At 40.5% G+C, this 26,667-nt stretch overlaps 1 protein-coding gene across 3 annotated transcripts in view; it reads left to right on the forward strand.

The window, feature by feature from the left end:
- tcf12 (transcription factor 12) overlaps nt 1-26,667 on the forward strand; it is a 68,512-nt gene that overhangs the window by 18,942 nt on the left and 22,903 nt on the right. For 2 of the 3 annotated variants that reach the window (XM_062385353.1, XM_062385360.1), the window contains exons 6-8: nt 13,629-13,690; nt 16,604-16,736; nt 17,524-17,576. In XM_062385353.1, coding sequence (XP_062241337.1) covers nt 13,629-13,690; nt 16,604-16,736; nt 17,524-17,576 — 248 coding nt within the window. Of the gene's footprint in view, nt 1-13,628; nt 13,691-16,603; nt 16,737-17,523; nt 17,620-26,667 lie in introns of those variants that run through there. The other variant, XM_062385377.1, reaches the window with a different exon arrangement.

The following is a 26,667-nucleotide window of genomic DNA, read 5'->3' on the forward strand; positions in this document are numbered from 1 at the left end:
AAATTACATTATTATAACATAAAAACTTATGGAAATGTTAAGTCTAGTTTATCAGCACAGGGGATCTAAATTGCTTTGTTATAGAAAATGCAGCAGAGACAAGGAGTTTCCTACAGGAAAGATATCTGACAAAAAAAAAAAAAATGTCGCTATTACAAAGAATATCAGTCTTCATTGTTGTCAAGTAATTTCTCTCCTGTTGCCCATTCACTGAGCTGAACAGTCTCGGCTTCACCAAATAGCTGCAAATTTAATTTAATGGTATTTTAAGATCTCTAGAGTTTGAAGACAATGAGGACCATCAATCTGGAGGAAAAAGAACGATCATCTGATTAAGAAAAAACAGGCCACTCCACTGCACTATCCGCTGTGAACGTCTGATCTTCTGCAACCTCTATGTAATACGCTGCTGCTGTTTCATGTGTCCACCAAATGTCAAAATAACAGTAATATAGTAGATCAAAGAAACCAGAGACAAACAAAAGCCGACCATGTTTTATGTCATGTTCTAACCTTGTATAATCACGAGTTGCATGTGGTTGAAATTGGTTCTGCATGTTGGAGAGAAAGTACTGACGTATATTTCATGGATTTTATTACTAACCAAGTTTGTCAATCAGGAAGAAATCTTACTCGCCCCCACCGCCCCTTTACTTTACAACCTTCGAGATGTAAACTTCCTCACTAGTGTATATCTGACTTTAATAATAAGTCCTCTCTAAACACATTGGAGCAATAGGCCTCTGTACTACAGATACTGCAACTTTACCTGATTACAAAAAACACTGTTTAGTTTTGTGCGAATGTACAGTGAACACACTGTGTTGTACCAAATACAGCATGAGGTGCAGAGTAAATACGTCATAAACTGTCTGTATTTCTAAATGTTCACAGAATCAAATGAATCACATTGTGCAGGAATTCCTGTTACGCAGTGAGAGAATTAAAAACATTAACATCATGTCAGTTTGTGTGCACTTCAATAAACATTGACCTTGGAGATACATGTTGATTAGAAAATGTCAGCAGTAGGTTCTGTGAATTTGAGTCAGAGTTGAATTTAAACAGTCACACTGCGTATTGGACAGCAGCCTACTTTTTACGTAAACTTGCATCAACTGGAAATTCCCTCCATTTAAATTTCTGATTATATGTTTTTCACCATGAACATTAGCTATGCTTCTAACGAGTAATTATTAAACAGATTAGACCTGTGAAATGGCACCGTCTTATCCCGGTCTCACAGGAGAAGTGTATGGGGATTTGAGGCACAGAATGGGGGGTTTTGGTTGAATGCCGGGGAGCAACTGACTGCTTAACGATGACTATGTTCCCCTTGGGGGTCGGCTCCCATGTTAGAACAGTGCATGGATCAGCTGGTCTGGTTCTCACGTGCGTCCTAGCCCCACCCCCCCTGGCTACAATCCTCTTACTAACCCTCACACCATCCTCTAGCATGCTGCCCGACAGGTGGCAGGTGGCAGCCGCATTGTTTATACTGGTCAACTTATTCAGTCTCAGCCATGTGAGACATTTTGACTCAACCGCTCGTCACATGTGCGGAAAGTGGCTACAGTCTGCTGACATGTGTGATTCCCATAGACTAGCAAAGACTACTGATAGTATTGATTTTCACACAGATATGATGACCATTTGCTTGATAATGAATTACAGTAGTTCATTTGATGGATTGTTTGTTTACCCTAATGGACGTAAATGTCTGTTTCAAATGATTTCTAGAACACTTCGGTACAAGTAGGGCTTTTCTTTTCAATGTGAGAGCTTAGGCTGCATATTTCACTTTAGGGAAGTGCCTGTGTCCCTCGAGTTCTGTGTTTTCATTACCGTCATGTTCCTGTGGCTCTTGCGTTTCATTATCTGTCATTCTTTGTAATTATTATAAATTGTCTTTTTCTGTACAGTCCTGTACTCCTATAGAGAAGCTTCCTCACATTAAACTAATATATGTGACTCCTGACAACTCAGTCAGTCAGTCTCATTAGACACTTGGAGAGATTGGCCTATAGTGTCTGGTGGTTTAGATAATTTTGAGATGAGACACAACACATAAAAGTTTCTAGCCTTCAAATATGTATATTTTTTTGCCGTTAATAAATCCAAACATTTATTCATAGGTGGTAACCACATATACTGTCCTACCTAGTCTTTCATTTGAGCAGTTACAACACCATTGACTGTCTTTTATTTAGGGTTGCATGTAAAATAAATCAGCATACAGCTTTGAGGTAAAGTTAGCTTTGTGGTAGTTTGGACAGTTCTGATGATGTTACTTCAACCAAATCATCTGTAATTCTTACGACATTCTTGAAGGTATTTGGCAATTTCAGTTATCATTTAATTTGTCTCAAGGATGTGACGATCTTTTATGACTTGAAACTATGAGGTAGTTGGGATCTAACACAAAAATGTGTTTTATCCTGCAACAATTATCTTTTTAAACGTACTTAGTTGTTGTTCCTGATTTTCTCATGTTCCTGTGCAGCTGATAAGTTCAATGAGTGTGATTCACTCAACCTCGCTTCCTTCTCCATATGACTCAAGGCTTCTGCAGGTCTTGCGGTGGAGGGTTGTTAGCCAACAGCCCATAGCCCTGACAAGGGATGGTTAGATTTAATTACCTGCTGAGATTTTTTCTTGTGGTGTCAGCTCGATGAGGAGAAGTCAGTGGGGGATGTTGATTTCAAGCAATCTGGGCAATTACCAGGTGATGAGCTACATTTGAGAGAGCTGCAACCTGCTCCTTTATTTCACGCTGTATTGTGATTGTAGATGTGTTTGTGTGTGTGTACATCCACTTCTTAATGTTTGCTTTTTTGTTATTATTAACTTAATGGACTGGTACTGATTTCCACCAAGTGTGGAAAGCCTTTTGATTCTCAGACCTAACTTGATATAAAGCTTTGAAGTCACTGGGATGATTAGTAAGACCGGGTTGATGTTGCTGTTCACTATATTATGATACATTTTTCTCTCCTTGATGCCGATGCCTGGACTTTGCACATCAGCCAAAAAATTACTATTTAGAAAATGTATTTTAACAGCAGTATGCTACCAACCCTGTATGGAAGTGATGATTGCTAAAACATACATATATACATATATAATTAATGTTTTTTATTATTATCTAGGGTGAGGGTTAATACAGGTAAATATATATATTGCTGATGTTTATATAACTCTAGCTACACTACCAGAAATCACTTCTTCTCCACAGCCCAAAAGACAGTTCCTCTGTATACAGCAGAGTAATGACATTGTTAATAACTTTTTACTTGTATGTATTTAAAAACTAAGATGGGTTTGATGTTGGCCCTAGCTTGGTAGCTATGGTGACGACTGCTTTGCATCAGCTCTTTCCAGTCATGTGCCTGAGGACATGATATCCCAACTGCTGAGTTGTAATATTGGGCTCACGTTCCTCTGGTGTGCTCCATGCATATTACTCATCCAGCTTTAGCCCTGCATAAAAATTAATCAGCTTAATGATGTCATCAACCCACGCATACAGCCGCATGCACCCTGCCCCCACCAGCCCATCCTCCCTGTGACTACCTGAGTGGAATCGAGGTGTTAGTTCAATAGCTGCCCTGTTTAGTCTCTGTACTGTGAACTGTCACAGGCTTTTCTAAACAAACCATTTGAAGTAAGGACGAGCTACTGATGTTTAACATCTAAACAATTTTTATTTTGTTTTCTAAAGACAACATTCCTCCCAGAGCTGGTGAGACAGTAATACGCAACAGATTTATTTTTGACAGCCACTAAAGATTTGAATGTTTCGTTGTTCTGTTACAAATTAACAACTTGAGAACATAGCAAAAAACGTATTACTAAGAACAACCAAACAATCTACTGAGGCTTCTGAAATGTTAGTGGCCTGGACTACAACTGCAGTTTCCCTCTTTGAACTCTGTTCTCCTATTCAAGAGAGAGAGATACAGTTCTACTGATAATCGCTCATTAATATGCAGTCTCAACATTCCTGTTGTTGACGGTTCATCAATCAAAGTTTATCCAGCATTTTTGTATTATATGATTTTTTTGTAGCTTTTGTGACATATATGATAATGATAATGAAGTTTCTTTCCTCAAGCTAAGTTGTGCCAGTAGATATTTGAAAATACTTAAATTACATTATGCAACCACTCTGCATTGTGTATGGCGTTGGGGGACTCAATCTCTTCCAGTCTTTCACTTTTCCATATCTAATTGTTTCTCAAGGCTTTTTGTCAAGTGTCAAATCCCACATCACACTGGCATCCCCATTGTGTTTTTATTGGGGCAGGTGTCATGTGCTAATGCTCGGCCCCATGGGAGACCCTCCTCAGACCCCGGCTGCGATTGTAGCCAGGTGCTGTTCAGGTGTGTTTCTACTGCTGCGTGGGTCACAAGTGCTGCCAATGCTGCTCCCTCTTCCCACTCTAACTGTCATTTATACACACGCTCGCACAAACGTACACACACTATACTGTTAGCTTTCCCTGTTAGAGCTTAATACGCTGAACACAAAATTAACTCCAACAATTGTTTTGCAGGATCATCTTATCAACAGTGATCCCTGCAAACTGTACATATATATACAAGAGCAGAGAGTAGAGATGGGAAGAAGAACCTTGGTGCAGTACAGTTTAGTGGCTGGTCATTATGCAGAGCTGCAGGGTGCGCTTATCTATTACTGCGGTCGGTGGAGCATGAAGAGCTGAAGACGAGCTGAAAGGGGCACAAATCCTTTTTCTCTTTCCCCATGCCGCCCACATCTCCCCCACTCATCCCAGACCTCCTTGCCCTCATCTCTCTCTCAGCCCGTCTTGGCCCTGGCTGGCCCCTGCCTTGTCATCCTGAGGCCCTGGCCCCCAGCATGCGACTGGTGAGGCTGCCCAGCTGCAGAGGATCAGCTGTAGCCTCAGTACGCCTGGAGGGCTGTCTCTCTTGAGAGGAATAAGAATGGCCAAGGTACGAAGACACAAGTCTCGAGGAACTAGCTGCAAGGGGTCAGAGCCCCGAGACTGTATTTATAATAAGTGTAAAGATGTCCTCATGTAGCATGTTTCTGTCACTTCACTGCAGTTCGTGCGAGAGAATGATTGTTATGCATGTTGAGGTGGCAAGACTGAGGACAGGCAGCTAGGATGGTCAAAAGGCCTCAAGTGACTTGTGCATTTCTACAGTTGGTGTCTGCAAATGTTTGCACCACATGAAGAGTTAATTTAAGGTTTAAAAAGAAACATATCCAAAGTCTGTGGTTAAGACCCATTTTGCCTTTTTGTTTTTTTTTAAATCTCACTGTATCTTCTACTATATATCTCTTCTCCCCTCCCCCTCTGTTCTCTCGATTCCTTCTCACCTCCTGTTTCCTTTAGCTGATGACAAGAATAACATTATTTGTGATTTACAAGTGCAAAGCTAAAAGGAGATGATCCATTCAGAGGATTCCCTTTTAGCGGAACAGTTTAACCTCGGCTGACTTAAGCCCTCGATGTTGCTTCGCTAAATACGCTGAGTAAACAAAGCTAAACTTGGTGTATAATTTAGATGGTATCACACACTAATAATTTGGATGGCTGGTCACGTGCTAACTGGATTTGAACATTTAATCATGGTTAATTTACGAGATATTATAATTACATAGAGCATTTTACCCGCAGTGGTCATCATGTTGAACCGCTTCGTCTGTCTGTACAGCATTCAACAATTTATGTCTACCAATTTATGTTTTAAGGGGGGTCTTGAATATATGACTGTTGAAGGGGTGTTTGGAGGGCTAGATGGCCACTACCCTACATCATATAGAGAAATGGGACAACACTACCCCTTCGTGGCCACGTGCAAAACGAAGGGGTAGGGCTAAGGGGTGAATTGGGACAGGGCATAAGAATGCAGCAGCCTACTTTTGTAACTTACAACCTCCCGGCTGATTTCAGTAAAATCCCTTCAGTAAAATCCTTGTATGAACCCAGCCATTCTAGTCCTCCTTCCCTCCTACTTTCCTTCCTTCCTTGCTTACTTTCTATTTTTTAAAACCAATTGCTACAGGAGAATGCATGTTATTAACCCCTGATTGACAGGACGTTTGAAACATTGTCGAATTAGGTTGTAGGTGAACATTGAAAGTTTCACATCAGATTTTGAGAGCTTCTGGAGATGAGCCACAGAAATTCTGGCTCTCAGTTGCTGGTTAATTCTTATACCCACCACTCCCAACTCCCTCCTCCATTTGTTGCCCCACAGTCAAGACTGCACACATAACATTGCCCTCTTCTCTTGCTGGACTCTAGAGGATTTTGATTGGAGCGGTTGTGGCTGAGGAGGAAGAGCGATTGTGCCATGCCGAAGTGTCCTTGGAAAGATACTGTACCCCAAATCGTCTCTAAAAAAGAAAAGTGCTAGATGCACTTCGTGAATGTGTGTGAATTGCAAAAAAACTGTACTTTAAAGCGCTTTGAGTGGTCATCAAGAGTAGAAAAGAGCTATATAAATACCCACCATTTAGAATGCAAACATTTGTTTTGCCTTTACTCCCACTTGACGATGCCTGACATTTTCTCCTGCACTGGCACAGCCCTGAGAGTGGGAAGTGTGGGAAGTGTAGAGACAAACACGGCTCAGTAAGACTTTTTTCTCAACTGCCAGGAATATGGGGGTGGGAAGCTACTTTTTTGTCAACTTGAAATAAAATAATCTCTTAAATGGCTGCCACAGTTTTTGCCCACATACAATGCCATGCCCCCGGAGCTCCCTCATCGAATGATCTATCCTCTTTTCGCCGCTTTGGTGGTTTATTTAGTTCAGGCTTGTGTTCTTTAACTGAAGAAGGAAATATGCCCCCAGTGCTTGGAGCTGGATCGGCATTCCTGGCCCATATGTGTATCCTTCCTTGTCCTTCACCTCGGCTCTTTGTTGTTTCACCGCTCAACAGTTGTTTGGCATCTAATACCAAACATCTACTCGTACTTTGATGTTACACACTGACTTCATTCTAAAACCCAACTGGGGGGGCAATTGTTCTTCTTGTTAAATGCGCTCTTGTTCTCCCGGACAGTTGCTCTTGCAACCTGACAGGGACGATGGCAAGAAGCTCACATGTGAATGTGTGTGATGAGGGGGGGGGCGGGTTCCTACCTAAGCAGCATCCATTACAGTGTTGGTGTTCACGTGGTGGGAGACGTTATTAGGCAGCTCATCGCATTTCTCCTCTGAGAGAATGGATGTGTGATTATGAAGTCATCAGCCATGAACCAGTGAGGCTGCGAAGAAGCACCCGTCCTCATGGGTCCTCGGGGGGCCATTGATTGGTGACCATGTGTTTGTGCCTGATAGACTGTGAAATGGTGTGTTGCTGCACGGCTGTGTCACACCTGCGTCCCACCGAGGTGATTGATTGGTTTGGTCATGTGGAATGTTCCCATCTGGTCCGCAGTAATGCATTTTTTTCCTCATTTGTGAATAACAAGCACTGGCAGGAGAATAGTTGGGCGAGGAGAAAGGCAAAGGCCAAGCGAAAACATTTTCCCCTTTCCACCTCCCCCTTTTTCCTTTTTAGCAAGTTAGAAAAAATTCAAATAGACCGAGCCATGGCACCTGATTATCCTGGGAGGAGATCAATGTGATCCACATCTCCTTTCTCACACGGTGGTGGATTATAGGACAAACTGTTGGGCAGAGGCTCCTGATTTTCACTCATATCTTGAGGGCATAAAAAACGTGTCGTACAATGAGTGATTTAAACCCAATTTCTTCATTTGTTGTCTAAACGCAAGGAAGGTAACCTTTCTATCCCCAGTGTTTCTCATTCCTGTTTTCCTCCTTTGATTTCTCCTTCTTTCTTGATCCCGGTCTCTCGCCTTTTAATTGATCTGTTCATTCCACCTAACGGCTAATTACACATCAGGCTGCATGAGCAGATGCATTTATCATCATAGTACGTAATAATCAGTGACATTTCAACAAAGAAAAAAATAAATATGCAAATAAGAACTCATTAACATTTGCTCTTGCTGTTTTGAATAATGTCAGTGCTGACAAGGCTGCACGCAGAAATTGATGTTGAGCTCAGGGCAAAGGGAGGAACGATTCCTCAGTGTTTTGTGGCTCCATCATGTATCTCTGTCCTGCTGTCGTCCCTCAAGCTGGACTGTAGATATCCCCCCCCCCCCCCCCCCCCGGTCGCGGAAGACACGGATTTTGTACACAACCTCACAGCCATGTCACCTCATCAACACCTGGTAGAAGCATCAGACAGCTTTCACAGGATGAATGTACACAAACTATCTTGAGAAGGACACAAAAGAAGGCATTTAAAAAGCAACGGGGGGGGGGCAGGGGGGGATTTGTCCTTGTCCTTGTCTGTTGATATAGAATTACATAAGGTAGAGCGTCACGTTGGCAGTTTATTTATTAATCTGTCACAGCTCCTGATCATTTAATTCCCCTGCTTTTCATTGAATTCAACAATAGAGATTGGAAAATGTTGTGTAGGTGGCATTGAATTCATCACATGGTAACACGAGCAAGGACACAGGGACACCGTCAGCATACCCGTGTGTGGTCAGAGAAACAAAAAACAAACCGAGTGAGCTGGTGTGTGATAAGTTAATTTGGTTTCTACAATAACAACATTTCCCCATCACGTATTCTGTGTTTGTTTTCATGGTCTTTTCTTTGGGGCACGGAAAATGGACTCGTTTTCTGTTTGGGAAAAAAAGAGGCTCTTGGAATGTGTCAGAGAGGCAGTGAAGCACGCTCACTAATTGGCTGTTTTTGTTGCAAGGGTTTTGAATTGATCCCTAGAGATGCTTAGGTCACTACCTTTCACATTATTAGAATAAGGGGCTGCACACATTGCGTAGTGCTGTGCTTTGCTGCAGCCCTATGATCAATAAGGAGGGACATCGTGAATGAGTGGCCAGTTTGCCTTTTTCTCCAGCACATAGTGTTTATTCACTTAATCAGCTCAGCATGGAGGTGGCTGACTTTGAACTGGAAAAAAAATAATTGATTGCAAATTTCAGTCTATTAAATATCTGCCAGTTTTTCCTAATTATACAAAGTGAAATGTTGAGTATACAAACACTGGCCAATAAAATCAAGGTGTTTTTTTTTGTCTTGGCAAGAAATAGGGAAATGCCCTGACCTCATGAAGCTATAATTTTATTCCACATTTTAACTGAGCAGAGACACATTTCTTTTTCAATTTGTAACCACTAATTTATTATTAAATTATGTTTTGTTTTACTATCTTAATATAGTTTGCACTAAGTCCACATTAACACTTGAGTGCTGTCGTCGAAGAGGGATGAAAGAAGATGACCACTGCACATATCTTCAATATCAATGTCTTTGATCATGTGGTCGACACCACTCATTCTGTGGTTATTGCAGAATTGTGTGTAAATCAGAACAATTTTTGATCAAACTCACATGTGTAAGGCAGCTGGTTTAAACTTGTCTGAGAACATCTGGCTTAAGGAAAGAGAAGTAGTCCTTATTTCAATTTAGTTAGATTCTCTTAACCACCATCTTGGGTAGGGCAGCAATGTAAAAGCCAGCAGGATAACGCGTGTGTTGGACAGTGGAGACAATGTATGTCAGTGTAATGCAAGAGCACAGCAGGTTTCATCATTAGCAATTAAGAAAATGGAATTAGAGACGCAGAGATTCTCATCCCAACCAGCCTGAGCAACCAGGCAAGGAGACTGAGAGCATTGGTTGTTAAAAAACTCTCCAATTCCCTAACTCCAATAAGAGACCCTGCTTGAAAAATGAGATATCAGTGTATACTTAAAAACTGGGCTGTAGGACAAATTGACCAACCACTTTTAATAAGTCACATGACAACAGCCTGGAGTATTAAAATAAACAGTCGAAGACTAATATCATGAGGTAAAAGACTCTCTGGCTAAACCACAGTTGTAATGAGTTGTAAGTGCTATATTTAGCAGAGACTGGGCACAGATGACACCGTTCGTACTACAAAGCATGATGGAAGTACAGCCAGGTTGAGAGGAGCCAACTCATTTGGTGGATAAGGGCAAACTATTAAGATTATCCTGCCTCACTGTGACAACAATGTTACAGTGGCACAGTCATCTATGTTTGTGTTGTATAATGATAATTTATGTATGTCCTGACAAACCACTGAGCTCCGCCATGTTCAACTTTCAGCTGAAGCAACACTGGAGTGACTTGTATAAAATCTAGACAAAGGTTTCATGAGAGTTGTCCATAGGGGCTGCGATGACTTAATTTATTGATGTCTATCAGGAAGTGAAGAGGATTTCAACAAATAAGATTACAAGTGTTCGAGAAACCAATGACCCTTAAGGCATATAATGAAGTTTGCATCTTGTCAGTCATTGTACTGTACATCTTGTTAGTAGGTATTAGTGACACACACAACACACAGCCCTTCCCAATGTAGTTCCCGCTCAGGACAAATGGGCATACTGAAGAAATAATAGTAAGAACAGCGTTAGTAGCTGTTGTTGTGGGGCTGTGATCACGCAGAGCTGCTCAGAGCAGGGAAAACAAAGCATCACAAAAACCAACAGGCCTGGTACTCATGTGAAATGGATGAGTAGTGCCTCTGTTGCTTCCTCCCTTTCCTCTTTGAAGTAAAGGTGTTTTAATTTATAAACTACTGCTTCGAACTTAACTGAACTCATTTCAGGGAACATACAAAATGAACTGCCTGTGTTGAGTTGAGTTTTTTTCCTGCAACCAAAATATTACAGTGACCTGTTTTCTTTAAAATCCTTTACAGTATTTGTGCGTATGACAAGAGATTGTGTCAGTGCCTGTTCAGGATATATTTTATTCAGCTAATTTAGGCTCCTGGCTGTAGAACTGGCCAACCCAGCAATATGTTCTACATGATATATCACTTTGTTCTACTTTACCTCATCATCATGAATATGTGTTCTCCTGAAATCTGAATAGTAAGCCTCAAGCCACATGGTTCCAAACTGTAAATTTTACATCTGTAAATTGTTCGTATCCAGGAGCTTCGCTCTGCTTTTTGCGAGGCTTAAGAGGCTACAATGGGATTTAACCTGTCAATATACAGTGTGAATAACCAATGGACATTTGAACATTTTGAGCCCGTAGTTGTGGACTTCTGAGTTTATTTAATATCTTTTTTAATACTGAGGAAGATGGAGGAGAGCAGAAAGGCATAGTTCCTAATCAAGGCGTCAAACTAATGTATCACCACTGAAGCACCTTCGAGGACAGAGAGGATGAGATGAAGTGGTTGGAGCTGCTGCATCTTTAGCAGCACAGTCTGAATGAACTCAGAGACCTGTTCATCCATGACCTCTGTACATGTTAATCCCCAACGCTGCCACGTGGCCTGTCCCCTGAGCTCTGTACTGCATCCTTCTCTTGCTGGCTGATTCAGGTCATGGGAGGTGGAGTAAGGTCTGAATGGGGGCGGGAGCGAGGGAGGCAGGGACGCCCTGCCATGCCCAGTGCTCCCACCGATGTAACTCGCTACTTCCTGGATGCAAATGTTGTCTAGACTCAGTTCTACGTGATGTCTGTATGATAACCATGAAATTACAAGTGTAACAGTTTTTAAACTCCATTTACTGTGCCTTGTCTGAAACAAGGCCCACCTCCTGGTTTAAGATGATGCCAAAGAATCTGATCATATCAAACCAGAGTTTTCCCACAGTAACAAGTACTCCCCGCATAAACACTCAAAGGAGCTGTGAGGCTGCATCTGTGTGTCCCTTAGAGGCCTGAAACTCAAGCAATGAGCATTAATTATTCACATCAGACGCAGTGTGTTTGACAAAACACATGCTGCCACTAAATATTTAACTTTAGCACTTGACCGCACCTTTCACTCAGAGGACTTTTCTTGGGGGAATGAAAATGAATTTAACCAAACCACCATAAGATGTTAGACGGAAAATATAGAAATTAAAATTCCCTGTCTTCTTGATCATCCCGCCGTGATGCTGAACGTCGGTGGTAGTCGACAACTTAATCCTATTTCCTTTTGTAAGAGAGTCGGCTCAGAACGGTATCACATTATTGTTAGATGAGAAGCAGCTTTGCCAGTTAAACCATCTTGCGTGATGTTCTCAGCTTCTTTAAGTCCCTGGAGAGAGTCGGCACAGATGCAGAACAACTGTCTCCTGCAGGAACGCTCAGATAAGCACAAGTGGATTCTCTTAGATGTGCCTCTGTTCACCTGCGCTCGTGAAAGCAGAGCACAGATCAGTCATCATTGTGTTCCAAAAGATCTCGGCTATGCAAGTTTTAAAGTCACAAAAAAATATTTACCTTTTCCCCAGAGTAAACAGAATTTAGTTCCAACGCGTGTGTCTGTGCTTTTAATATTTGGAGGTCTGACAAAAATAATGTACGATGCCGTTAAAGTTATTCATCATTCTCCCCTTGGAGCTCTCATTTGTTTGTTTGTTTGTTTTTCCAGGGGAGTAAAAGTGCTGAGTCTGGATATTGTGATGTGTATGATTCATGCGTGCCAGAGGTCTTATTTTTCCCCTGAAGGGTGCTCGTGGCTTTTTCTTTGAGAGTTGCACACTTGATGTGACAATGACAAAAAGACACGATTATCACTCTGTCAGTAATTAACTCACTGAAAACTAACTTTGCATAATAAAAAATCTGTTGCACACGCACCACTTAAGTCATCAAACTAAAGGAACCATTCTGCTAAAATGTATACAACTGAAGGTCTGCCTGGTCTAAACTACTGTGAGTCTGTCAAATAGTTCATATAGCTTATATTTGATAGGCTATATATAGTTCATTATAACAGAACCCGAGGGTGTCACATTTATATGATTTGTATTGATGGAAGCTAATGTAGCAACGGCAGCAAAATACGGTATATCAAATAATGTATTTTTTTATAGGTATAATTACTTGGGGAGTGAGAGTCCAAATACAGAACATTTATATCCAATAATGTCAATGTAGTCTGTTGATTCCTCCGTCCAATGATCTTTCCCCTTTATCCCTCTTTGCTTCCATTCTGCACCAGATTATATCAAAAGTATAATCAAACAAACATGACTGTTCTGTTTACATCTTGTCAATTCTAATATTGTTATATTTTATTGCTCTACAGCAAAAGCACTCCCGTCATTGTCCTTGAGTAGAAATCATGTGTAATATTTGCAATATGTGAAGATATTAGTGCGCTGTGTATGTATGTTACATCATATCATATCCATTTATAATACTTGTCAATCTCCACTTTTCAAGCTTTCAGTTTTTCTTAATATGTCCCTGTTTAGACATCAACATAGTAGCAGACTTGGTGTTAAAGATGTGCGTTTGAGATTGTAAATATTTAATTAATTCACGGGATTAGCTGATACATGTTTGTGGAAACTATACTCCTTAAACTTTCATTGACTGCTTGGAATTACAGCGATTCACAGCTTTAGTGGCCCCAATGTAGCTGTTCAACACGTCTGCAATGTAGCTGTCTGTTCTTGAAAGCCTCCATGTGAAGTTACCCTCACTGCACAATGTTAAAAACAACAGAATCTTAACTTGTGTGAACTAAATCAACACAGTCAGGATACCAAATGTATTCTATTGTCTGGTAATAATCAATATGTGTTTTACAGGTAAATCCGAGAGGGCTTCATCTCTTGGCTTTGGGAGGGAACCTGGAGCATCTGGCTCCCAGGTGAGTTTCTTAGGTTTTATTGTTGTTCCTGTTTGCTCCAATGGTTTTATCAAATGATGGCTATATACACGATATGATATCATATAACAACCTCCACTGAACAAACATTGTTCTCTTATAAACAAGTCAAACTACATCTTCGAAACAATAGAGTAGCTGTAACATCTGTACATTTAGGAATAGTGAGATGAGGATATTAGGGAGCTAGTTTTTATTTCTCATACTTGTAAACCCCCCTCCACCATTAATCTTTTGTTCCTGACAGCTAGAAGGAAAAACATTAATTTATCTTTGATATTTGATTCTTGGATATGAAAGATTTATTCCAGCTTTGACCAACTTAAAAATGTGGCAAAAATGACACCCTGTGCTCTTCCATTGGTTTTATAAAGGGAACCTTATTATTAGTTAATCTAGACTGGATTAATGTAAATCCCTCTTTTCCTGTCTAAATAAAAGCTCCAGTCACTATAATTACCACAAACACAGCAGTCAGGCTTAACCAGGATCGAGAGATGAGACTCTTTAACTTCAGTGTAACGTTTTTCTTTGCTTTACCGTAAATTTTTTCTTTGAATGTTTGACTCAGATCCTCAAATGAAAGGTATCTTCAGAAAAATTGAAAAAACTAAAAAAAATATATTTTTGCAATTGGGGTGAGACAAATTTGGTCTTCACTTACATGACTCTGCATAATCATGCTAGAGAGACAGAACATTTAAGAAACACATTTTGTGAAGAGTCTGTACAGACACACCTGCAGCTGCTGAAATCTGACAATAAACATTTTCTCTGGTCAAAGAACAGAAACAGGAAGACTTAAAAACTTCATGGGATAAAATACAGCTTCTACTTGTCACTCAGTACTTCTCAAAAACTGCAAAGAATTCAAAAACATCAATTAAAATGTGTATCCATTACGTTACACAACACATTTTGAATCCCACTATTGATTCATATCCTGCTTTTCTGTCCGATATATAATGGTGCAGTTAGTGTGTCAATTGGTTAAGCCTCATAGTTTAATAAGGCAATTCATCTTACGATCTTCTTGCTGTCTGGCAATTTGCCATGTGTAGTCAACCACTGCACATCATGACACACAAATAACCCAATGTGTCATGTGATATCTGAGTCCACAAGAAGAGCATCTCTAGGTTATAAGTCAAATGTTCTCATTCTCTTAGTTCTGACTGTCAGTGCTCAGACGCCTTCACATGGCTGCAAATTATTTTGTTTCAGAGGAGAATTTCTAGATCTTTTTGTCACAAACTCACTGACTAAACTCTGCATATCACATGAAAAATTTTACAATCTTGAAATGTTAAGATCTTAAACTAGTTTTATCGATAAAAAATCATTCAATCTGTAGGAATAAGATTTTCTGATTCGTTCATGACAGACTTTAGAATCAAGTGCCACCACCTTCATTAATTCATTATTGGCTACCGAATCCTTGTTGGTTCCTGTCTGAACAGCTTATATAAAAAAAACAGATGCTGTGCTGCTGCACGGCTTCAGTTTTGATTACAAAGATTAAATTTGTAAAACGTTGACTCTGACCCAGAAAAATAAAAAATAAAAAATGTATATAGTATATTTAGATTTTATGTGCACACTCACTGAGCACTTTACTAGAGATTCACAAAACAGACTATATTCTTCGTGGTGTGGATTCCACAAGGTTCTGTTCCATGTTGAAATGATTGCATCACACATCACTGCAGTTTCGTGCTGCCTGTCTCTCATTACTACATCTCAGAGGTGCTGTATTGGATTCAGATCTCGTGATTGGGGAGGCGGTTAAAGTTCACTGAACTTGTTAGGTTCTAGAAACCAGTTTGAGAGGCACATTCTGCTGTGTGACATAGAGCATTATCTTGTTGGAAGTATAGAAGAAAGTATCGTGTGGTCTAAAGAGAATGCATATGGTCAGCATGTCTGCCCCACACCGTCACGCCACCACCAGCCTAGACTGTTGACACAAGGCAGGTTGAATCCATGGATTCAACATCTGCAGCCTCAGCAGAAATCAAGGTTCACCAGACAAGGCTGCATCTTTCTAGTCTTAAAATGTCCGGGGTCCTGAGCCTGTGTCCACTGCAGCCTGAGACTTCTATTCTTGGCTGACAGATGTAGAATCTGACATGTTCTTCTTCCGTTGTAGCTCATCTGCCTCAAGGTTCAATGTGTTGTGCTTTCTGAGATGCTTTTCTGCTCATCATAAAAATAGTGGTTAGAAGTCACTTCAGTTTTTCTGTTTGGTCATTCTCCTCTGAGCTCTCTCATCAAAAAGTTTCCATCTGCCCACTGACAGCTCACTGGTCGCTTTTTGTTTTCCACAAAAGAATACTCAACGATGTCATGTCGAAGTCATTCTGAAGTTTGACGTGAACATCTACTGAAGATCAGACATCTACTGGAAAGGTCTCAGTGGTCACTGTGTCAATCCTGAGGTTTTAAAAGGGCACGTTGGGGGAGTTTCTGAGCCAGCAACTACTCATCGCTCACATGATGCCTGCTCTGTGGGTCTGCAGCCGATTACTCTAATTAGACCAAGCTCTTAATTGGCCTCTTAACCCAGTTGGTTGGGGTTGTAGAGGTCAAATAGATATTGGTGATATAAGGACAAAAAGGTTGGCAAAGGTGACGCAGAATTTACATGCATGTAACATATCACATTTGTACATTAATAACAATCATTTTTTGTTAAATTTTCATATACTGTTTTATAGGACATCAGGATATTTGTTATTTACAGAAAGTACACTTGTTCTGACATACCAGCTTAAAATTGCCAGCTGGCGTTAGTTGTGTTATTTTTTTATCATAGTCAAGTGAAGAAAAAATAAGATTATTTATTTTCTTTTAGTTTAAAGCAGCTGTTTGTGTGTGTGTGTTATTCTCCTGCAGTCTTCTCTAAGGTCGAACGTTGGGTTGGCGAGTCCTAGGTCAGTTGCTCCATCGGGGAAGTCAGCTGCTCCGTTCTACTCCTTCACTGGGGCCAATCCCAGAAGACGATCTCTACAAGTGCCACCACCCATTGGTCAGTTCCTCTCCAATGAAAGTGTTGACAACACATCTTACAAAAAATTGTCTATTTTTATATTTTTCTCTGCAGTGTCTCTAGGAATGAGTGTAAACTTTAAGTGTTTAGAAAATGTTATCTTATGTAATGTAGCATTATGTTCCTTAACCCATTGTTTCAGATGGGAATGCAAAATTTGGGATTCGGTTTTTTATTTTTAAACATGATTCTTAAGTCAATTAAAATTTTTAAAAGAAAAAAGTAAATGAAGAAATAGTAAGAAGAGAAAAAAATTAAAGAATGTCGCTCTGGAAGAAACCATATTTAGATTACATGAGTAAATCTGCTAAAATAGTAGGTAATTACAGATGTAATTTTGACTGGTGTGCTTTCTAGACAGGATTAAAATCACTGACCAGAGCCAAGACCACCTCACCGTCCCTAGAAAAATAAATCTACTCTGAATGGGACCTAAGGCTAAACAAATAATGAAAATTTGAATCATCAAAAAAATCCTCCTGCCAGCTCCTTTCATCCTTTTACATTGTGTTCAGTGCTGAGATCTTTTTGCTTAAAATGAATTAAAAATGGAATAAAAAAGCTGAAATGTAACATTATTGTTAAAGCAAACACTTCTGGAGATATGCAGTTGTTTGTGTGGGGGAGTCATAATGTATTCACCAAGTTTCTTATTTTTTTTTTTGCTGTGTTGTGGGGGAAACAGAATCAGGGCTTGTTTAGGGCACATTGACAGTCGCTTCCTTTTCGCCTGTGAATGAGTGGCTGTGCTTTCATCTCTCCACAGATCCTCTACAAACAAAAAAGGTTCGCAAGGTCCCTCCTGGCCTGCCTTCATCTGTGAGTGGAAGATCATCTACCTCTCATATAAATAGATTTCACAGTGAGCTTACTTAAGCAGACACACACACACATCTTTCCTCCTCACACTCACCCCCTCTCACACAAAGATCGCTCTTGACATCACTAACCACTCCTCTTGGAAGGGAATTCGGTTGTGTTGTTTTTCTTGGATCTTTGAAAAAGTGACACCAGTGTTGATTTAAAATTCTTTCATGTTTGTTGTAAACATGCTTGTAGTTATAACATTTTATGTAACAGTGTCTGTGAGGTACATCGTAGTGTACAGTTCTGTAGTTGTGTGTGTGTACACGTGCACGAATGAGTGTGTGCGTGAGTACACATGTGTACCTCGAGGTGATTGATTTTCAGTGCTGCGCTGTCACAGTCTAGCCTCCTCTCAGCCTCTCCTGGGAGAAAGAGAGGCTGTCAGAGCGGATCCCCAGCTCTGCTCTTTTGATGTTTAATTAGTCATTACGTAGCCGAACAGGAGGACAGACAGAGATTAATAGCACAGAATATCTGAAATTTCAATTGGTAATGATCCCGGTGGAGCAGAAACCATTAGGATGCAGGAAAGTGTGGAGCTCAGCTTGCATTTGCTTAGACAGGGGGTGTTGGAGTTCATTAATATGCATAAATCACTAAGTCAGATGTTCATTGTTAAAACCGTAGCGGATTGGCAACGGTTTTATGAAGCCCTGGCTTAAATTCCTCAAACTAGCACCAGACAATGATATATATTTTTTCATTTTTAATGATAAGCAACTGGTTTACCAAAATCCCACCCTTTTGTTTCCTTAAACAATGAAAAGGTTTTTCTGTCTCTTTCTTGTGGTGAGGGAGTCTGAGACCGGATTTCCCTTCTAGAGCTTTGATAATCGTTACCTCTGCTGCTGTTTCTCTGAAATCAAATATGGAACAGGCCGGGGAACATAAAAGGCTGGCATGTGTTTTGTTTCTGGATTTGTATTTGAAAAGAAGTTTGTCAGAGCATGAGGGAGACAAGCAGGCCCTGGCAGCAGCAGCAGGAACGTGTGCTGCCTTCCTCTTAAGTAAGAGATATATTTGAGGTCTCGTCAGGCAGAGGGGGGGAGGCAAGGAATGGCTGCTTCGCGGGTTACATCTCTTTGTTGTGTAAATGGACGCTGGGCTTTTATTTGTCAGTACTTAACACATGGGCGCAGGTGCGGTTCTGTGACTCATAAGAGTACAATCAAGCGGTACAATGCTAGATGGGGAAAAACAGTGAGAGAGCATGGGATAAAATACAGCTTCTTCTTGTCACTCAGTACTTCTCAGAAGATAAAGCCTGCGGCTTGGGGGAATTATCCCAGTTAGTCTTTGATCCCATTTGAAAGAATGAAGATGGCAGTGTTGAATAAAGGGCTGTAGGTCTCTTATAACCTGCTGACAGACGAAGGAAAACATGATCCCAGTTTTTTTGATAGGTGCTATATGTGGAACATGTTGAGTGGGAGTTTGTCTGGCAGCTTTTAGGAGGTTCGAGGATAGTGGTATTAGGCTAATGGGACTCATGGGTGAGGTACCCATGCCTGAACTATTAAATGGTGTTAGGGGCTACTTGAAATGTGTGTTGTGACAGCTGTAGAGGGTGATCACTGTATGTCCGAGGATGGTCATCAGCCCAGACCCATGTTTGTGTTGCTCTCAGCGAGGGTGGTGTTGAGAGGTGTCGAGGCGAAGGAGCACCTGGAGCCAGAGCCACTTTCCCGGAGGCAGCTGTGTGAGGAGCCTGCAGCGTACCTGTAAAGCTTGAATGCAGCTGCAGATGCCACTGAAAGCTTTTGCCTGTGTAAGCAAGCACGAGAGCCTCACCAGAGACCTGAATAGCTGCTTGATTTGGAGCAAAAAAAACAACTCAACACAGTGCTTCCTATCATTATGTCTACTGCTGGGAATTTTCTTATTTATTTATTTCATTTTCAAATCCCTTTTTTCCTGCAGCTTGTATTCTCCATGCTCAGTCTAAAAATAAATGTAGGACTTTTAAATCAGATGGGAGCTGCAAGTTGCGAGTCCAATGATGTGATGCGATGTGTGTGTGTATGTGTGTGTGTGTACACGACATGATGGAGCTGAATCAAAATATTTACGGGAGCACATCCTCTGTGCATTTAGGTCTTGACACTGCAGTGCACCAGGATGTGAAGGCTATCTAGACGGGCCAGCTGGTGATTGCAAACATTTAAATGTTTATAAGGCTTTTTCATCTCATATACAGACGCCCTCCTCCTCCTTAAGCCACACACATACTATCCTCTGTGCTCTGCTGGATGTGTGCTGGCAGACATGGGATCCTGCAGATGTGGTTGTAATTGTGTGATGCATATACCTAATAAATCATCGTTACATGTAGCATTATTGTAAGTAGTGTTTCTGGCTTGCCAAATGCAGGGGTAGAACGTTGAAACTCTTTAAAGCATTCATGCATCAAAGCTTTTCCATTTATTTACCTTACAATACAAACCTTGGCTACGCTTGTACGCCTGCATTACTTGACTGTATGAACTCTGTACTGGGAGTGAAGGACAGAGCATGTTGCCATTGGTCAGACAGGACGAGATGCTGAGGGATGCTGATGGGCAGCTGTGTGGGCACCTGTTCGGTAGGAGGACTGAAGATAGAGGGAGGCGGTGGTGGGAGGTTGTTGCTCGTGGTGGAAAGTTGAATCTTGTAGGATATTTCTGGCAAGCTGCAAGGGCATTGTGTGTATCTGTGTGTGTGTGTGTGTGTCTGGTGTGTCAGTTTGTGTATATAGTGTGTTTTCTTTGCCCCCCGTCTACGAACCCCTTGTCAGAGGCACAGCGGCTTGATGTGACACTTCGTCCCTGGCTCTGGAGACGGTGACTTCAGGAGGAGAGAGGGAAAGTGGTGGGCTGAGACTCTGCTCCCCTCGGGGACTTGTGCAAGCGAGAACCCTGTGTGTGGATGACAAAAAAGATTGACATTTGATTTTGACAGATCACTCACACACCCTTGTTTCTGAGAGATTTTTACTGTGTGAGCTGCAAGAAGGGAAGTGGGCTCGAGGCTTTGAATCTGAAGACCCAGAAATGTTCCTTGCGGCGCTGTCTGGTGCATGACATTCAGAAGATATATCTTCTGTCTCTATCTGTGTGTGTGTTTCTCTCTCCATCTGTCTTTAACAGCTCAAAGACAAGAGATCATTGTACTACAGGAGCGACTTCATGTTTATGGTGCAAAGAGAGCAGCTCCTTTTTGTTTCTTCTTTTGGAGCAATGGCAGTGAGAACTCACAGTAAAAAGGACCTGATGAACAGACTGCGACTGAAATGCGTCAATGCAGCCTAGTGTAAACAGCCAGGATCGATAACGGCCTTCATAAGTCCCTGGGCAAAATTTGATTTTAGGTCTACTCATCTGAATAATAAAATGTGATTTTAATAGTTTGTCAAAATGCAATTTGCTTTTACACTGATGGGGTTAAATGAAATTAATACATTTACAAATATTTTCCATTAAATTCCATTAAACAAGTCCCGAGACAAAACACTGTTCCCCCAGTCAACTGTTATTATTTCTTGGTGCAGCCAATCCAAACACAAGTATAATCAACTAAAACAGGCCAGTGGAGGTGAATAACGAGGCCAAACTGTGATCTGCATGTCATTACTCAAGCCAGCAAAGTGATTGTTCACAGTTTTTTAGTTTTGAAAACTACAATTAATCATGTGATAAGATTATTTTAAGTGTTTGATATAAACAGAAATGACACATGTATCAGTGCTTATCATATTCTTATTGAAGTGGAATCAGTTACAGCCTAATAGGGCAAACGTTTAACTACAGAGCAGAGCAAATGGCAATAACCAGCAAATAGTCCAAATATCAGAACCAAATTTAGTTTACTAACCGTAATTTTAACGATTTAAGATCAATAACTTGATTACAATTATTCTTTTTTTGTCTGCCAATGTTAATGGCTGAGGAACTTGATATTAACATTGGAACAAATACTGTACATGATATGTAAGGGTTGTTCATACTGAAAAACCCACTGAAGATGAGAAACCATCTCTGCAGCTCTAAGCTGCTGCCTTTAGCAGTTTGTTTCATTCCTGTGTTGTCTTTCAAATATTGGCCTCATTCATATAAAAGCATCTAAATCAAGCAAACAAGCTCAGACAAACCCAGTATATGCTGACCAGCTCAAATTGGTAGAGACTTCAGTGGGATGCCCATGTGCAGCCGAAAAGATTTTGATGTTTTTTTAGGTGGAAGATAAGAGGTGAGGTGAGTGATCTATATCAATATAAATAGGCATGTATCCAAAATATACTGTTCTGTGTGGGTTAGCTTTACAGTAGACGCATGACAGAATGGGACTAATGTGTATTAGTATTCCCAGATGTCAGGGTTGTTGGTTCTGGCCGTGTGTGTTTTTTGCAGGTGATAACATTGTTTAGCTCTTTGAGCTGCCAGGGAAGAACAGTTTAGACTGTGCCCTGACCCCAGCTCCCCAGAGAAGGCCTCATCAGATGGCTGATTAGATAGACACCCGTGGTTTGACATGGATGATGCTGAACAGTCGCTGCCATCCCTGGGTTCCTGGGCTTGCCATTTATCTTTGTTTAGTTTGCTGAAATTTACCACTGACGTTAGAGGCTGCAGATAATGGAGCAGGCAGACGAACCGGTGGCCTGACCTCTTTCATGTGGAGGGAGAGCGAGGAGTTAAAACAAGAATAAAAATAATGCACAGATTAAAGTCATTACTCACATTCTGGCCTGTTGTAAATTATTCATGTTGGGCTTTGCGTGAGTTTACAGCATTAATGTAAAACCTGATTTCAGATCGTTGGCAGGCTCAGGAACACACGGCCTGTCAGCAATCACTAAGGTAGAGTCTTTGTTATTTAGAGACCATGTTAGCCAGACTGCTCTGACCAGAAAAACATATCACTGAACCACATGAAGCTCTTGTTCTCTTTAAATGCAGGACTCAGCTTTAGGTCAGAGGTTATGTTTAATATGCTGCGTGTGTGTGTGTGTTATTTTTCCATCAAGATCCATAAATTCTCTGAGAAATTGGTGAAAATTTCAGCAACAAAAAAACTCCCTTTCATAATCTCAAATGAACAATTCCTGGATCTGCCCCCTGATCTGGACCCACACAAAAATGTTACTCGTTTTTTTTTTGCCTTTGTCCAATCCGTCCACCAAGTGGAGGAAATCCTTTATGTAGTTTTTGCGTAATCCCTTTAACAAACAAAACACAAATAATCCAACGAACAACCTCCTTGGTTGAGGTGATCATATTGTTTTCTAAACAGTGATATTGTGCCTTCATATTTTCTTTTTTTGAATCAACCCGGTCGTCACTTTCCTTTATCTCTCGCCTGTATTTCTTAACATCTCTTTTCAACTTCTTATTTTCATTGTTAACGTTTATTGTAAGTGCGAAACAATACAAATCTGTTTGTGTGAAACTGAGAATTTAAGCAGGGCGAGCTGTGTTTCAGGAAGAACAATATTTTTAGATTTCAGGACTTTTAGTTTTCCAAGTGAACAGTTTAGAGCAGATGTCCAACAAATGTAGCGTGTTACATTTTTTTGTTTTATTTCTCTGGGCTTGGTGGATGGATGTAGTTAGTAGAGAACATTCATTTACAGCTGTCAGACACACTTTTGTAATAGCTGTTGTTTGAAGACTGCTGTGCCCAATCATTATGGTGTGTATAGCCTTTTGCAGGCTTGAAGGCACGAGTGTTGATTGAATGCAACATACACATGAGTAAAATGATAATGAGCAGGAATTGTAACGTTTTGCTGCCAGATGCCATACTGTTATAACTAGGAAATGATTTAGATGAGATATTGTCCAAAGCATGAATATGAATGCCTTTTCTTTATATATTCAAACAACAATGTTTAAAACAAGCAACGGCAAATTTTGTGACAAATATAATTTTAGGAAATCACAGCAACAACACATTTCAGTGTTTATCAGTTGCAGCATAACAGAACTCCTGGAGTTATAGATTAAACAGATATCAGCAGCTAAAGGTATAAATCAACCGGTTTTATGGGTCAATTTTATAAATTAGTTTGGATTTAATTCTGCAAATATCTAAACCTAATATAGTAAAATTTGAATTGACCACTTTATTCAAATTTTCTACAACTCAACAGCGGTATTTACTTGTTAAATAATGTTTGTTTTTTTAATTTTGAGACTTTGATGTGCACAATTTTTAGAGCCAGAATAATGATAGAGGACAGGATAATCTGTAAGTGATGGCATTATTTACCTCTGCTTCATTTAATTTAAATATGAAAAAATGCAAATCAGTTAAATAAGATTCCTAAAGTGATAATGATAAACTTTTTATTAATGACAGTCAGAGGAATTTTACTGCTAATACATGTTACTGCTTAAACAAGCTAAATGCGCTAAATAAAAAAAAAAGGTTTCCACAGCTTAAACCCATCGTTTATCCTTAAAAATTAAACACATTCACATGGCAAACTTCAGTGTCTCTTGTTATATGACATTTAAAGATAAAAATGCTAAATAAACAAATGAATGGTCACAACAGAACCAGATACGATGGATAAAGCGCAATGTACATTTTTTACATTAATTTCTCAAAATAAATATGTTTGAAATATTTCCCCCCCTTTACACAAATAATTGCAAGCCTATTATTAAGCTTATCATTTAAGTTCAAACATTGGCACAACATCCAAGTATCTTCTGTTTTCTGCTTAATGTCTTTATTCTGTGGGTGGCCGAGCTAATTGGCTGGGCCTGCCCGATGAGAGCTGAGGAATTCTCACAGAGAGCAAAGACACTGATTGGTTGGACGACAGTTTCTAAATCTGAAGTAGGAGGCAGTCAATCAAGTTCATGATGTTTCTTCACTTACTCTTTCTGAGTGGATCCAAACAAGCCCAACACTCTCTTTGTGTGCACTATATGAGGAAGTCTTTATAAAACTTTGTGACATCTGTGGGTAAATGCGTTTCATCAGTATGAACAGAAAAAAAGTACGAAAAGCACTATGTCCATTCTGCTCGTTGTACTCATGTTGATCACCTTAGACAGAGAAAGAACTTTAACACGGATTAGCACAAATTAATTCTCTGTAAGACGCTTATAAAACTGCTATTAACTGATGACACCGAATGACTTATTGCAAATCCCCTTGTCTCTTATGTCATATTCGCTTAGAGACAGGAAAGTCGAATTTGTGCAGTTGTAAAACACGGATTGAAGATTTATTTGTGGATTATGAGTAGCTGATTATTGTGTTACACAAACGGACATTAACAAGTAAACAGGAGGAGAAACAGGAAAAGCAATTATAGGATTGCATAGCATTGAATTAAAACAAGAATCCTGATAAGCCTGAAATCCAAAACATGAACAATACAGAGTATACATTTACTTTGGATACAGAGCATAACCTATATTGAGCTGTATATATACTGATATAAATATATACTGATATATATACTCATTGATATTTATTATTAAACTGTAAATGACTTTGCATCATACTTTTATACCTGGTCAATATGACCATTTAACTGAGATTCAATTGCATTAAATGTTGCGTTAATAAAGTCCTTAACTTAACACTGAACCCTGCAGTGTGTTGAAATCAATACATTGATGAAACATTTGAGCGTTTTGTCCCCCCCCCCCTCGCTTGCAGCGCTTCCCCTAATTAGAAGCAGAGCAGGAAACAATCTTCCTGTCTGATGACATCATCTCTAAATCCGTGATTGAGACAGGGGTGACCTCAGCCCCATGGATTTGCTCTGCATTTCTCGACACCCAAACAAAATCCAACAAAAGCACCTTGTGACAACTCGATTATCTTTAGAGACGGTGGTGTGAACAGGTGGGTGGCGGCCAACTTGAATGCACCAACGCTGACTGTTTTTTTCCACAACATCAAGGCTTTGACCTGTGTGCTCGGGACGCCATTCACAGGGTTTGATGACGCAAAACCCCTGCATATCTATTAAAAGTATTCAGAGAAATAGGCCATGATGTGTGCGAGCATGAGTTCCCAAATTATTGCCAATTTCTGCCTGCTTTCATGTGTTTTTCCCTCGCAACACTGTTGCTGCGTGTCTGGACTTGTTTTAAAGCCCCTTCAAACGCTTCTATCATGACCATTTCCCTCAGAGCATCATCTTGAAACGGTGCCAGATATAAAGCGGTAACAGCACGTCCAGCCAGTGTTTTTGGATGAGTTTTAAAGAGACCCGGAGAAGAAAGGGGGGATAAATAATAACAGCACTGAAAGGAAAAGCGTAATAAAGGCCTCGTTTTCTTAGGGAAGAGGGAGCTTTCATCTTTCTATAACAATGATGTTCTCAATGAGTCCACAGGCCTGTGTTTAGTCCAGGAAGCTATGAGTGGTCCACATGAAAGGCTCCAGTCGGACTGTACAGACCGGCCTCTCGCTGGAATATGCTATCTGGCCTCTCCTTTCTTCTCCTCTCCTTTGCTCTCCCCTCCTCCTTCCTCCTCCTCCCACATGATAAAGGTAATGGGGAGCTGTGTGGCGTGCAGTGACAGTAAACTATAGTAAAATGGTTGTCTATGATTTGCCTCTCCAGTGCTTTCCCCTGTCTGAGGCCCCCAGGGTTTTGGAAATGGAGCATATTTTTTTCCGGCCAGCTCTGATGTCACAAGCCGGCCTGTTTGCAGCTGTTGCATGCTTTACAACTCTGTGTTTACAGGCACTTCTCAGCTTAAGATTTGCCAACACCATAACTCTCATATTCCACATTTCATAAATACCTAGTCCATCTCCCTTTTCCTTCCCCTCTCGCTCTCCCTCCCTCTCTTTTTCTCTCTCATTACCTGGATTTGGATTCAGTCTTTCCTGAGCCGCTCTCTTTCTCTCACTAATGACTCCTAATTGGTGTGTGAGCTGTATGTGGGAACAGGTCAAATGTGTTGCCAGATGGTTGTGCTGTTTTTGTTGTTGTTGTTTCCTTTTTTTCTTTCCCAAAAGCCATATTTCCCCACGCTGCCTGCCTGTCGACGTGTTAAATCATCACAAAAACAAAAAGATTAGACGCTCT

Source organism: Platichthys flesus, chromosome 1, assembly GCF_949316205.1.
Source record: "Platichthys flesus chromosome 1, fPlaFle2.1, whole genome shotgun sequence".
In the NCBI taxonomy this organism is placed as follows: Eukaryota; Metazoa; Chordata; class Actinopteri; order Pleuronectiformes; family Pleuronectidae; genus Platichthys; species Platichthys flesus.